The following is a 12,150-nucleotide window of genomic DNA, read 5'->3' as shown; positions in this document are numbered from 1 at the left end:
TGACCATCTCCATCTTTGTGAGTCTGATTTCAGGGGTTGGGATGCGGTGAAGGAGCTTCTCTGAAGAGAAGGGTGAGTGGATTAACTCCTGCTTCTCTTCTTGTTCCCTGTCATCACCCTCCCCCAAGAGAGTAACATAGAACTAGCAAGGCTCTTTCTGATGCAGTTTCTTTATTATCAGGAAAGTACCATTATCAAATTCCTCCCCCATGCATATACAGACTGTATACAACCCCCAGCCCATACCTCCCATCCCTGGGGCATCCTGGGGCTTATGGCTCCTCCTCCTGGCTTCTCTGTGGGGATGGAAACCCCTTAGGAAGTGTGGATCTGTGATGGGTGGGATTCCCTGCTCTTTAGGCACTAGAGTTGAGGAATTGTGTCTCCCCAGGCAGGGACCCCAGTAACACACTCATGTTACCCACAGCCATGTTGGGGGGCCCAGACGGAGGTGGGGTGTGTTCAGAGCTCTCCCCCTGATCATGGGCAGGGGGAGGACTCAGCCCCTGGGCCTCATCCAGAATAGCCACAAAGTCCAGCTGAGTGTTGTCAAGATCAAGAGAGTCCAGAGGGTTACACACTTGTCCTTCAGGAGGAGGGTATAAGGCAGGACCCCCTCCCAACCTGCCCACCTCTGGATGGCCACAGCTGGGGTTGCTTCCCCCTGCCTTGAGGGGCCCATAGCAAGTTGGCAGTGGGGGCAGAAGTCGGGGTGGTGCTGCTGCCCGATGGGAAGACTTGTTTGCCCCCACTGCAAAATTTTCATGACATGGTGAAGGGGTGGGATAGGAGCCTGACTTATGATGGGGCAAGTTAGGTGCAAAGCCAGGTCCGTAGGTGGCCACTGGGGCCTTGGCAGGGTTCGGGCTAACCTGAGAACCCCCCAGAAACTTGGGACTCTGGTAGAGAGGTTCCTGGACTGGGGGATCGCCTCTCCCCCCACCCTCCCACAGCAGCTCCTGTTGAGACTGGACATAATCACACACGAGCTGAGCCTTGAGCTGTCCTGTGGAATGAGTGGGGGAATCAAAATCCAGGCCAGGCCTGGATTCTGAAGGAAGGTAATCAGGGGGTGGTTGGGGATAGGGGCCTGCCTGGGGATATTGGGGAGGGGGAGGCTGGGGGTAGTGGGAGAACAGAGGCTGTGGTCGTGGAGGCCCCTCATTGGGATGGGCATTGAGGCAGGGTGCCAGTCCTGTGGAGTCAGAACCCACTGGACACCCCTGTTCTGGCTTGACTTGCACTTGTCCATAATGTTCAAGACGAGGACATTGGCTGTAGGCTCCAACCGGAGGCTTGGGGCCTGGGTACAGCCCGGTGTGGGAAGGGAACTCACCCCATGTTTCTGGAGTGGGGTCAGGATAGGAGACCTGCTGGGGACAGGGATTGGGGCCATAGTTGGTGGGTGGACCAGGTCCAAGAGGAAGAGAGCCTGGACCCCTAGCTCCATAAGGCTCAGCTGCTGCCCCCTCAGGTCCCCCATATCCCAGAGTATCAGTAGATGGGAAGTCCATATAGGGATTCAGACCACTGCCCATCATGGAGGTCCCAATCTCTGGCTCCTCCCGTAGCCCTCTGGTATCCATGGCAATATTCTCAGTGATGCTGGGGGGCTGTGGTGAGTAGACAGAGGTCGAGAGTTGGGGGTCAAAGTTCGGTCCTCCCCCTGTCATGGTAGGGGGTGTGTGGACACAACCCAAGCTCTTGAACCGCTGGACTCTGGCCGGGGCAGGGCGGTCAGCAGCCCGGGCTGGGTCACTGGCCCTCCGGGTGACTCCTACGTTGGGGTTGTAACCTGGATACTCAGCTCGGCTTCTCCAGGGAGGTGCAGGAAGACCCCCCATCCGATCCAGGCTGGGTGCTGCAGTGGGTGGGGTACCACCTCCCCTGGCTGAAGCATATCTTGCCCGGAGCAGGTAGTGCTGGGCAGGCGTGAGGCCAGGCAGCGAGGATGCCCCATTCTCTGGTGGGGAGCCAGGCGGGAAAGGGGAGGCCAGGGAGGAGCGGCGGCTGACAGTATAGGCCGAGCTGACACTGCTGGAGCTGCTGCTACGGCGGTCAAGAGAAGCTGGAGGGCCCAGACGGCGGGACGCAGGGGTGCCTGCAAGTGATGGGCAGAAAAGGCAAAGTGCTCAGGGAGCCTCCTGAGTCTCTTTCTGTCTCTCCCATGGGACAGCCTTGTCCTGGACTCCCAGGGACAGGCTCCTTAACTCTAACCACTCAGTTCTGTCTCTTTCTTCTCCCATGCCCTTCCTGCTTCTGTGTCACCAGGGATTCAGGGCCACTGTGAACAGTTGTACAGGTTGTATACTGTACATGTACACTGCATGATCCTAGGGGACAGCATTCACATGATAGACTTTGTATATCACAACACTTTTCTGATAGATGGAAGCAAAGTGTCTTAAGGAATGGGCACCTTTTTCTAATTGTACAAAAATGCTATATGGCAGCCCTGAAGGGTGAAGTCCTCTGTCCAACCTCAGGAAAGGTCCACATCTCAGCCCAGCAACCACCCGCCACACCCAGGTCTCACCCGTATGGGTCAAGCTGGGCAGTTTGAGGCCCCGGGGCCCTCCTGGCCGGAGTTGATGTAGCTGGTCCAGCCTGAGGTTCTCAAGGCGGCGAAGAGTGGACAGACCAGTGCCAGCAATGCAAGGCCCCTCGTCCAAGCTAGACAGGTCCTCGGTGCTGCCCCCTGCATTTCCAGTCATTTCCACACCACTGTCTGTATTGGCTGCGCTGCCTGCTGGGGAGTGGTCACTGCTGCAGGATGACTGGGCCCCAGGGCTTGGCTGTGGCTTCTGTGGGGAAGATGAAAGCTGAGGGTGGCCCCCTTCCCCACAGCTCCCTGAACTTGGTGAGGGGCTAAAGCTTGTGTCCCAGTGACTGCTGGGGCTGAGCGGAGGCTTATACGTGAGGGAGGGCTGAGCAGGAGAGGGACAGGGGCAAACTGGAGGACAGATGTTTTTGCTGAACCAATTAAATAATTGCACTAAAATCCCTAGATTTTGGGTAGCCCAAGGAGCAAGACTGGGACAAGAGACTGGAAGGCTGGCCACAGAAGAGTGATTTCCATCGGAGGGATGGACAGGTTGGGTGGGAACCAGAAAGATGGCAGCAGGCAGACAGGGACATGGAGGCGGGGCTGGCCCAGGCTCTCTCACCATGGCCCCCTCCGGCACGGCCAGTCTGCTCTCTTCCCTGATGGGGCCTCCATCCCGCTCCCTCTTGGGCTCCACTGTGGAAAGGGATGGTACCCGGGGTAGGGGGCCGTCGCCTCGGTGCCGCTTGGTCACATGGGCATCAGGACCATGGACCGTCTTGACGTGTTTTCGGAGCGAGCTGGGATCTGTGTAGCGTTTAGTACAGCCGGGGAGCTTACACACGTACGGCTTCTGTTGAGTGAAGGGTGAAGACGGTGGGCACAGGGGTCAAAGTGGAAGAATGCAGAAGGAACAGGAAAAGTGGTGGCATGGTGTGAGGATGAGGGGCACGGGGGGAACACACAGTAACCGAGGAAGTCAGGAGACTGGGGCCCTTGGAGTAAAAGATGAGAAGGTTAAGGTTGATTAGGAAACTGATGGCCCAGGCCTGGGAAGATGAGGGCTGAGCCCAGGTCTGTGAGGCCTCATAAATTCAAGGGCTGAGGGGACCAGGGGTCCCTCTAGTTTGAATGGGTCTATTTTAGGTCCTTTGGCTGGTTAGAGGCAGGGGGAGGGGTGGGTGGAAGTGGAAATTCTTGGTTTCAGAGAGGCCTTCTTGGGGTGAATTATATGTGAAGGGGGAACTCACCTCTGTGGAGTGGGTGCTGGGCTAAGGGATTTACGGGGAATCTCCCCAGTGGGTGGCTTCTCAAGTGGGGAGGGTCTCTCGGGTGGGGCATTCACCTCATTGGAGTGGGTCCGGTTCTGGTGCTTGGCCCGGTCACTGGCATTGCTGAAGGCCTTGCTGCAGCCCTCATGCTCACACATGTACGGCTTCTCACCCGTGTGGGACCGCAGGTGCGTCTTCAGATTTTCGAGGCGTGAGTATGACTTCCGGCACCCCTCAAACTGGGGGATATGGGGGTCAAAGGACAGCTCTTAGACAGAAGGACATGGAGATTAGAGGAATCCTAAATCTCAAAAGGGACATCATCAGAGAATATAAGATAAGGTGGCAGCACTGGTGAAGCACTGGGGCTTCAGGAGAAGTCCCAGCATTCAGGGACAAGGGCAGGCAAGAGCTGGGGGAACAGAAGTGGCTGGAGGCACTAGACCCCTGCCTGGGGACCTTCGACTATCTTAGGATGGGGCCGATCTGAGAGTGTCTTCTGTCCTTGATGCAGGGCTTTTCCATTAGGCAGAGTAGGAGGCACAGTGCCTGGGGCCCATGAAAATATTTTAATTTCTTTTAAAATCAGGGGAAAAAGTTAACTTTTGTGTCCAAGAAAGTGTTGTAATATATACCAGTATGTTCATCTGTATACTAACATGGTCATGAAATACAATTTGTTAGTAATTGTTTATGGAGGAAGGGGCCCGCTGAGGCACAACTGCCTAGGGCCCATGACAGTTATAATGGGGCCCTGCCTTGGTGGGGAGCCCCAGTGGAAGGAAGGACGCTGAGCTTGCGCAGTGGGTGCCTCACCGTGCACTTGTGTGGCTTCTCGCCCGTGTGTCTGCGCATGTGGACCACCAGCATGTACTGAGCTTTGAAGGGCCTCAGCTCCCGGGAGCAGCCCCCCCAATGGCACACGAACTCCTTCCGCTCCCCGTGGATGTGCTCGCTGTTGATGTGCTGAGGGAGAAGAGGCAGAGGCTCTCCGATGCCCCCGAGACCCAGAATAGAGCTTCCCTTGACCTCCCTACCCCCCATATTCCTCCATGGCTCCGTCTCATGGCGAAAGAAGGGGCAGGAAGAACATCATAGCCCACACCCCCAGTTCTTGCAAGTTTCTAAAACAAAACCACAGCTCCTGGGTTTCTGCCTACCCACCAGGCACTCAACCTCAACCTTAGTATCCTCTGACGTCCTGCCCTCAGCCTGACTCCACAACGTCCCCCCGAGAATATCCTGCAGGCTCCAGCCAGCATTCCTGTTACCCCCGGGCTCACGTGCACTAGCTGCTCCTGGGAGTCAAACTCCTGGCTGCAGCCATCCCAGCGGCAGTCAGTCTCATACACAGACTCAGGCTCGGGCTTCTCTTCTCGCTCCAGATCCTCCCGCCCATCCAGCAGCCCCAGCAGGGGATCCTGAGGCAGGAGAGGCAGTTCTAGGTCACTTGGGTGGCAGCTTTCCTTGTGCTCAGGTTCCAGAGGCAAAGTCCCCCTCCTCCCTTACCTGTGTGCCAGTGGAGTTGGGGCTGGACATATCACCTTCCAAGGGCTCCTCGGGGCATTTGCTAACCAGCATGTCCAGCTCAGACTTCAGCTTCCCCAAGGGAAGAGGCGAGGGTGATGAAGGGAGAAGTGGGCAGAAGGAAGAGGGAGCCCAGCCGGGTCTTCCTGCCCTGAGCGCCCCCACCCAAGCAGCTGGAACCCCTGGGTTTGGAAGAAACTTCCTCCAAAGACTGCACTGGTGAACGGGATGGGCAAAAGGTGGGATCTCATTTGGAAGAGTCTGATTCAACCCCCAAGAGTGAACCTCAGCACCCATTCCCCTTTATTTTTCTGCTACTGAAAACATTCTTATCCCCTGTCCTGCCTTCATAGTCCCCCTAGAGTCTACCACCCACCCACCCACCCTGAGCTGAGGGAAATCAGGTGGCAATATGAGGACTCTCACCTGGCAAGTTGGGAGGGGTCCCCGGGACTGAGGATGCGGCATCATCCCACTGTGGGTGGGGTCATGGGGACCACAGGGCTGGACCGCAAAGGAAGGCGAGGTCCCTTTTTGGTGATTCATCTGGGCTGGGAATCCCAGAGATGGGCTGAGGAGGAGGAGGGGAGGCAGTTATTTAGGACTATCATCTCAAAGTCTCAGGAGTTCTTGGGCTATGTGGAGGGTTCTGGAAAACTTGGTAGGGGAAGCGGTTGAGCCCAGTCCCAGGGAAGTACTGAGGAGGGCTTCAATGCCTTTGAAAATGATAAGGATTCAAATAGGGTCGGGGGTTTGGACGGCTTGAGGCTTTTAATGGGGTTTGGTAAGGTCTTTTGGGGCCTCTTAGCCTGGGGCTATCTGCACCTCATGGTGCTGATGGAGAGGTGACCATAGGAGCCTCCCGGAGATGCACAGCGTGAGTTGATAAAGGCCACAAGGGAGCTGGGCGAGGTGCGGATAACTGTCTGCAGGTCCAGGCTGGCGTCCGAGAGGGGTGAGATGGAGAGTGCCCGCTTCTTGGTCAACTTGACTGCACTCCGGGGAGGAGGAAAAAGTGGGGCTGGGGCAGGAAACAGGAGATGGGAATGGTAAAGGGGCGTGTCTCTTTGTGCACCCAACCCGTAGGTCCTGACTCTCAGCAAAAACGTGACACAACTCTGCTTTGCCCTGTTGACGCCATCTGTGACCTCCTGATCACGCTGTGACCCCTTGCTCCCATATCCAAGCATTTCCTGTTCCAAGTTAGATCCCCTGCCCTCCCACTTCCTCCCTCAGGACAAGTCTCAGAGGGGCAGAAAAGGAAGAGATGTTGCCTGAGGCCTCACCCTCAGTGCAGCTGTTGGTCTCTCTGGCTGGCCCATAACTGTGGGGGCCGGACATGAGGTTGGCCTGGTGGCAGAAGGGCAGACCAGACAGTCCTAGAAAAGAGACAGCTGGAATGGGGAATGGGAATGGAGGACACACAAGGCCTCACCTTGAAACCCCAGGCATGGCATGATCCCATATTCCAAGACCATGTGACATGGGCCCTCAAACCTTCCTGTGATGGGAAGCTGGCATAAAGGGTGGGAGATGGAAGAGGGATCCCTGGGATGAGAGATCTGCCAGTCCTCAAGGCCCAGGGATTAGCGTATGCACTGACCTTCTGTCCCCATGCTGGGGGCCCCCTGACTGGGGAGGGGCCGGAGACAGCAGGGTTCGCCATAGCTACTGACTGGTGGTGGGGTCATCGAGTTGAACATGGTGTCTCAAAGGAGAGTGTGGGGACACTGCAGGAGGGGAAGGGAGATCTGCAAGTCATAAAGGTGGGAGGGAAACAGGGAAGGTCAGATAACTACCTCAGGCACAGAACCCGGGGCAGAGCTTCCATGTGCCCCCAGCCCCTCCAAGACCTCAACTGTGGGAAATCGAGTTGAAATGAGCATCACTCAGCTAAGGAGAGGGTGAGGAGAGAAGTCCCAAAGAGGCAGAGACAGTCTTGGCAATCTTTGTGGGAACTGGGTGGGAGCTTCGCCTGGGTGGTCTGGGTCTGACAGGGAGGTGGACTAATTGTGCCTATATGAGCTTCAAGTGACTTTATACCATGGGCCCTCTATTTCTTCTTGCTCTGAGCACGGGCCAGCTTTGAGGAGTGGGATGGGGGAAGTCATGAGGAACGTCTGACTTCAAGTCCTGGGCTGGCTGCTCTGCTCCAGCTCCTTTTCTGTTTTCATTTGTTCCTGCCCCGGGGACAGCCCTTCTACAGCCTAATGTCCAGCAGAGGGCGCCCTCGCCACAGCCCAGACTGAGAGGCTGGTAGGGCCAGGAGAGAGCACGGATAGACTGCCCTTTTCTCCCGAAGGGAGAAAACTGTGTAGAAGGGGATAAGGTTTCTGAGGGGTGCCTCGCGGGTCTGTAGGGTAAAAGGATGGAATCTGATGTTATTCTGGCGTGGTTTGAATCTGGGCTCCCATCTAAACTCTTTTGGTCTGTTTTTGGGGAAAAGGAAAAGCACCATGAAGGAAGGTTTTGGGAGAATGAAAAAAACAAAGCCATCATCCATTAGAGAGGAGTAGTAAAGGAGAGGCTGCCACTGCCCGCTTTTCTCCTAAAACTCCAGTTTTTAGTCCACCCCAGGTTTTCCGGTTTCCCGGGACTGAGGGTGGGGTGGGGCGGGGTAGGGTGGAGAACGACCGGGAGCGGGCCGGCCGGCGCGGTGGGTGATCCCGGGATGCTGGGATTTAGGGTGAGGGCGGGGTAAGATGGGGAGCGGAACCCGGACCCCATGATCCAGCCCGAGCCCCACAGCCTGGGCTGTGCCCTTCCTAACTCCTCCTTTCCCAGCGGAGATCCGGGTCCCGCATCCAAGACCTCCCAACTCGACCCTGGCACTAGGTTGGGGGGGGGGCACAGCTGGCTGGCAGCTGGATGGGGGGACACTTCTCCCGCCTCCTTCCTCTATGACTCACCCAGGGGAAGGAGGCGAGGGCTCGCAAATGACCCCCCAAACACTAAAGAGACTCCCCCAAACATGCCCACTCAGTCATCTTCCTTCCCCACAGCTCAGCGGCAGAGGAGCCGGGATGGAAATGGGGTGACATCCCTCTTTGCCCACGCGTGCCACTGCCCACCCACGTCTCCCCTTCACACTAGTGGAAGAAAAATTTCGCCAACTTTTCCAGCTTCAGTTATGTTTCCTGGGGTGTGGATGAGAGCGAGGAAGGGGCAGGGAGCTCCAGGGTTCCCCTCCTGGAGTCCTGAATCATCTTCTGTATCCCTATTTTCCAGAGTCCTTCTCGCACCCCCGCTCCCCAACTCCCAGGAGTCGGCCCCGCCCCCTTCTCCCGGTCCCGCCTTCCCCGCCCCCGTGCCTCCTCGGCCCACCCAAGTCGCCGCCGCAGGCTCTGGCTGCAGACAGCTCCGCTTCCCCCGCCCGCCCCGGGAGCCCAGTCGAGCGAGCCGCAGTGGAGTCGGGGCGGGGAGGCGGGGGGGGTGCGCGGCGGTAAGAGGCGGGACACATTCTCCCCTCCTCCCCTCAGTGCATCCAAAAAGCTGGCAGTGGCGCCTAGGTGGTGGGGGGGGGGGCACTGTTGGAGACTAGGGGTCCCCGTGGCGGGGTGGAAAAGAAAGAAGAATGCAGAAACTATAGGGAGAGAAAGTGACTGGGTAAATAAAATAAGGTGTGTATGGGGAGGAGGAGGTGCCAGGACACCTCAGGTTCCCGGGTATCCCGGATGGCTTCCCAAGGGTTAACCCCTCCAGACCCCCGGGAACCCCTTAGTGACGTCAAGGGCGGGGTCTGTGCCGCCTGGCAGGGGATACCGGGGAGATAATGAGGGGGGGCTCTGGACCCCGCCCCCCTAGGGAAAACCACCCTAATTCCGGCCCTTACAATTCCCCAGGGGAAATCGCCCCGCCTTCTCCCTCTACTGGATCATAAAGACCAATCCTATGAAGACCCCAATTCTTCAGCCCCCTGAAACCTTCAGTCTCTAGTCTCTATGGGATCCCCTTTCCCTAATCCTGTCCCCAAAGCTAGCTGCCCAGGGCGGATTGTTTCGGGGTCACGGGACCTGAAAGAGGCTTCAGAGCGGGGAGTAAGGGCAGGCAGGGTGGTCTGAGCCAGAGGAGGGGCCTCGGTCCCCAGCTCCCGTTTGGGAGGGGGGCCAACGGGGATGCACAGGCAGGCAGCGGCCCGTGGTCCCGCCCTGTCCCAGTAGGGGTCTCCCTATGGCTGGCCCCAGCTGCCCTGGTGGTCCTGAGGTCAGAGGGTCAAGACAAGGTCTCCTCAACTCCTCCTTAACACCCTGCCCACGGCCCTTGGGACTCAGGAGTCCAGATTCCTCGAGGAGTCTTTCTAGGGCCTAAACTAGACACTGGCTCCTCCAGCGCCTCTTCTAGTCCAGAAGGCACTCCTTTCCCCCACAACACAGGCACCGGCAAGCACATCTGTCACAAGACAGGTCAGGGGTTCAAGCCCAGCCCCCACCCCCACCCCCGGTGGTTTTGTCGCCTCTCACACAGCCATCACCACCCCACCTAGGGCTCTCTCGTTAGCTGTCCCCTCCTTTCAGAAACACTGACGTCTTCCTGCCCGGCGCTTAGAGACACACCTGGAGTTCCCTCTACCACGCAGACCTCCAGCTAGCCGTCCCTCCAGCCTCTTCATCCCAACCTCCTGAAAGTGAGATGTTTCTAATGTATGGGAGAGGCAGAGACAGACAAAGAGATCCACGGTTGCCTGAGACAGACACACAGACTGTCAGAAGAAAAAGATACAGAGAAAGGGAGATACAAATGAAAAAATTCTCCAAACTTTCTAACATCTCACCCCAGGCTCTCCCACCCCCGTTTGCCTCTGTGCCCCAGGTCTCCCTCTTGGCTGGGCAGCGTCTCTCACAGGCAGAGCATCCCCTCAGGCCCCCTCCCCCACCGCTCCCAGGTGGTCCCCCGCCTGCCCCCCTTCTCACCTTCGTCTGGGCGCAGGGCTCGGGATGCGCGGTCCAGGGCTGGAGTCTGGGCTGGGGGTGTGCGGTGGGGAGGGGGGGCGGACAGACCACGGCAGCGCAGCCTCAGTGCCACCCCCACCCCCCTAACCTGGCCCCCAGCCCTCCCGCCGGCCCAGCCCGCCGGGCCGCGAGCCGGGACCACCCGCGAGAAGCGCAAACTTTTTTTTTCCTTTTTGCAAAAACTTTTTCTCGCTCAAGCTGCTGGCGCGCCGCCGCTCTTCCCGCTCGCCCCTCACCTCCCTCCTATTTCCCTCCCTCTCGCCGTTCTGGAAGACGAGGCGGGGGAGCTGGAAGCGAGAGAGGGGGTGCCGGGCTCATTGCACCCCCAGGACCCCCAGGATCCTCCCCCTCCCTGGAGGGACCCTATACTGCCTACACCCCCCCCACCCCCCCTGCTGAACACGCTGCTGGTGGTGGGCAGTAAATCCCGGCATGGATTCTTGGATCGGCTACGTACGGAAAAGCCCTTGAACCAGAGCCAGAAAAAAGATTGAGAAATAAATGGGGCCGGAGAATTGGGGGGTGGAGTGGGGGGGAGCATTAAAACGTCATCCGAGAAAGATAATGTTGGAGGTAGGGTCATCGACTTTGGTTGGTGCTAACTGAGCATTCCGCCACCCCGTAGTTTATCTGCCGGTTTCACCCCTTGGATGGAACATGAAGGGGTTGGGACAGAGTTGGGGTCTGGTGGAAGCAGGGTTGGGAAAGAGTTGGGGTTGGGGGCCCTGCGCAGAAGATGAGGGGTCTATGGAGCATAAAAGAGAGGAGCAGGTGGCTGAGGCTCTGGGTGCAGGGTATGTGTTCACTAAGTTACTGAGGAACCCTGGGACTGAAGCACTGTTGTCCTGTTCCCCGAGAACCTCCGTTCTCCTTCTCGAAGTTCTGGAGACTGCGGCCACCTCCGCACCTCTGCGCTGCTCGCTCTCTTTCGGCTCCTCAAGCCTGTCTGCTCCCTCTGCTGGCCTTTCTGGCACATGACACCCTCTCGGAGTCATTGGAGGCAGAGACTGGGGGAGCCTGTAGGAGACTTAACAGGATGCCCCAACCAAAGCCTAGTTAGAAACCCAGGGAGGGGCTTGTATGAGCCCAGAGAAACGGAGGGCACGCCGGCAGATGCTGCTAGTGCAGAGCGGTAGTGCCTAACTGAGAGGGGAGTGCCCTGTGCCTTTGGATTTGTGTTGCCATGGTGACCAGATGCCGGGGAAGGGGCAGCTATTTTAGTCTCTCTGACCTTTCTTTATGAGAAAGGGGAGAAAGCGTGGTGGGGGAAAGGAGTCCCTTCCTTTTCTGTCATCCCTCAGACAGACCTCCCACACCCTAGCTCTGCTTCCAAGAACTACCTTCTTGGGCCTGGAGGGTCAGTAAGTTCACTCTGCAGTCTGAAGGTCCAGGGAAAAAGTGAAGTTAGGAAGAAGTCTGAGGCCCTACAAATACAGGTAGTAATGAGGGGGGGCCGGGGGGATTGCAGATGAGGAACCCTATTTGACCCTCCCACCCCCACTTGACTGACCCAGACACCGGTTATGCTTAGAGGGTAAGACAAGACCAGTGGTCACTGGAGAAGGGACCCTACACATGCTCCGGTGCCAGCACCTTCTTTCAGGCCAGCTCTTTTACAGCACACTGCTTTATCCACCCCACCCAGGTCTCTAGATCAGAGATTCTCAAACATTTTGGTTTCAAGACCCTTTTACACTCAAAAATTATTGAGCTAGGAGGCCGGCTGGTGGCCAAGTGGTTAAGTTTGCACGTTTCGCTTCTGTAGCCCGAGGTTCCCAGGTTTGGCTCCTGGGCACGGACTTACACACCACTCATCAGGCCATGCCAAGGCGACATCAGACATAGAAGAACTAGAATG

General features: G+C 57.6%; 1 protein-coding gene across 19 annotated transcripts; it reads right to left on the bottom strand.

The window, feature by feature from the left end:
- Nucleotides 1-154: 154 nt before the first annotated feature.
- GLI1 (GLI family zinc finger 1) lies at nucleotides 155-10,759 on the bottom strand. 19 transcript variants are annotated; one of them, XM_014740741.3, is made up of 13 exons: nucleotides 10,254-10,675; nucleotides 9,897-10,042; nucleotides 6,947-7,094; nucleotides 6,630-6,722; nucleotides 6,169-6,364; nucleotides 5,770-5,914; nucleotides 5,326-5,415; nucleotides 5,100-5,237; nucleotides 4,633-4,782; nucleotides 3,891-4,055; nucleotides 3,168-3,398; nucleotides 2,537-2,804; nucleotides 155-2,101 (listed from the first exon to the last, which is right to left on the bottom strand). In XM_014740741.3, the coding sequence occupies exons 3-13, from the start codon at nucleotides 7,044-7,046 to the stop codon at nucleotides 357-359; spliced, it is 3,321 nt and encodes a 1,106-aa protein (XP_014596227.2). In that variant the 5' UTR covers nucleotides 7,047-7,094; nucleotides 9,897-10,042; nucleotides 10,254-10,675; the 3' UTR covers nucleotides 155-356. The 19 variants fall into 19 exon arrangements, with proteins under 19 accessions (XP_014596227.2, XP_014596229.2, XP_070125135.1 ...); XM_014740743.3 differs by having other exon boundaries at nucleotides 6,947-7,073; nucleotides 10,254-10,643; XM_070269034.1 differs by having other exon boundaries at nucleotides 5,326-5,559; nucleotides 10,254-10,560.
- Nucleotides 10,760-12,150: the final 1,391 nt, after the last annotated feature.

The sequence above is a fragment of the Equus caballus genome, chromosome 6, assembly GCF_041296265.1.
Source record: "Equus caballus isolate H_3958 breed thoroughbred chromosome 6, TB-T2T, whole genome shotgun sequence".
Classification (NCBI taxonomy): Eukaryota; Metazoa; Chordata; class Mammalia; order Perissodactyla; family Equidae; genus Equus; species Equus caballus.
The sequence above is the reverse complement of the archived record's forward strand: the minus strand, read 5'-3'. Positions and strand labels throughout refer to the sequence as shown.

Coding starts and splice junctions, on each gene's coding strand:
- GLI1 (XM_070269040.1), bottom strand. CDS start 7,046: ATGTTCAACTCGATGACCCCACCACCAGTCAGTAGCTATGGCGAACCC. Junction 6,723..6,946: donor CCCCAGCATGGGGACAGAAG/GTCAGTGCATAC, acceptor TCTCTTTTCTAG/GACTGTCTGGTCTGCCCTTC. Junction 4,056..4,632: donor AGAAGCCACACAAGTGCACG/GTGAGGCACCCA, acceptor CATATCCCCCAG/TTTGAGGGGTGCCGGAAGTC.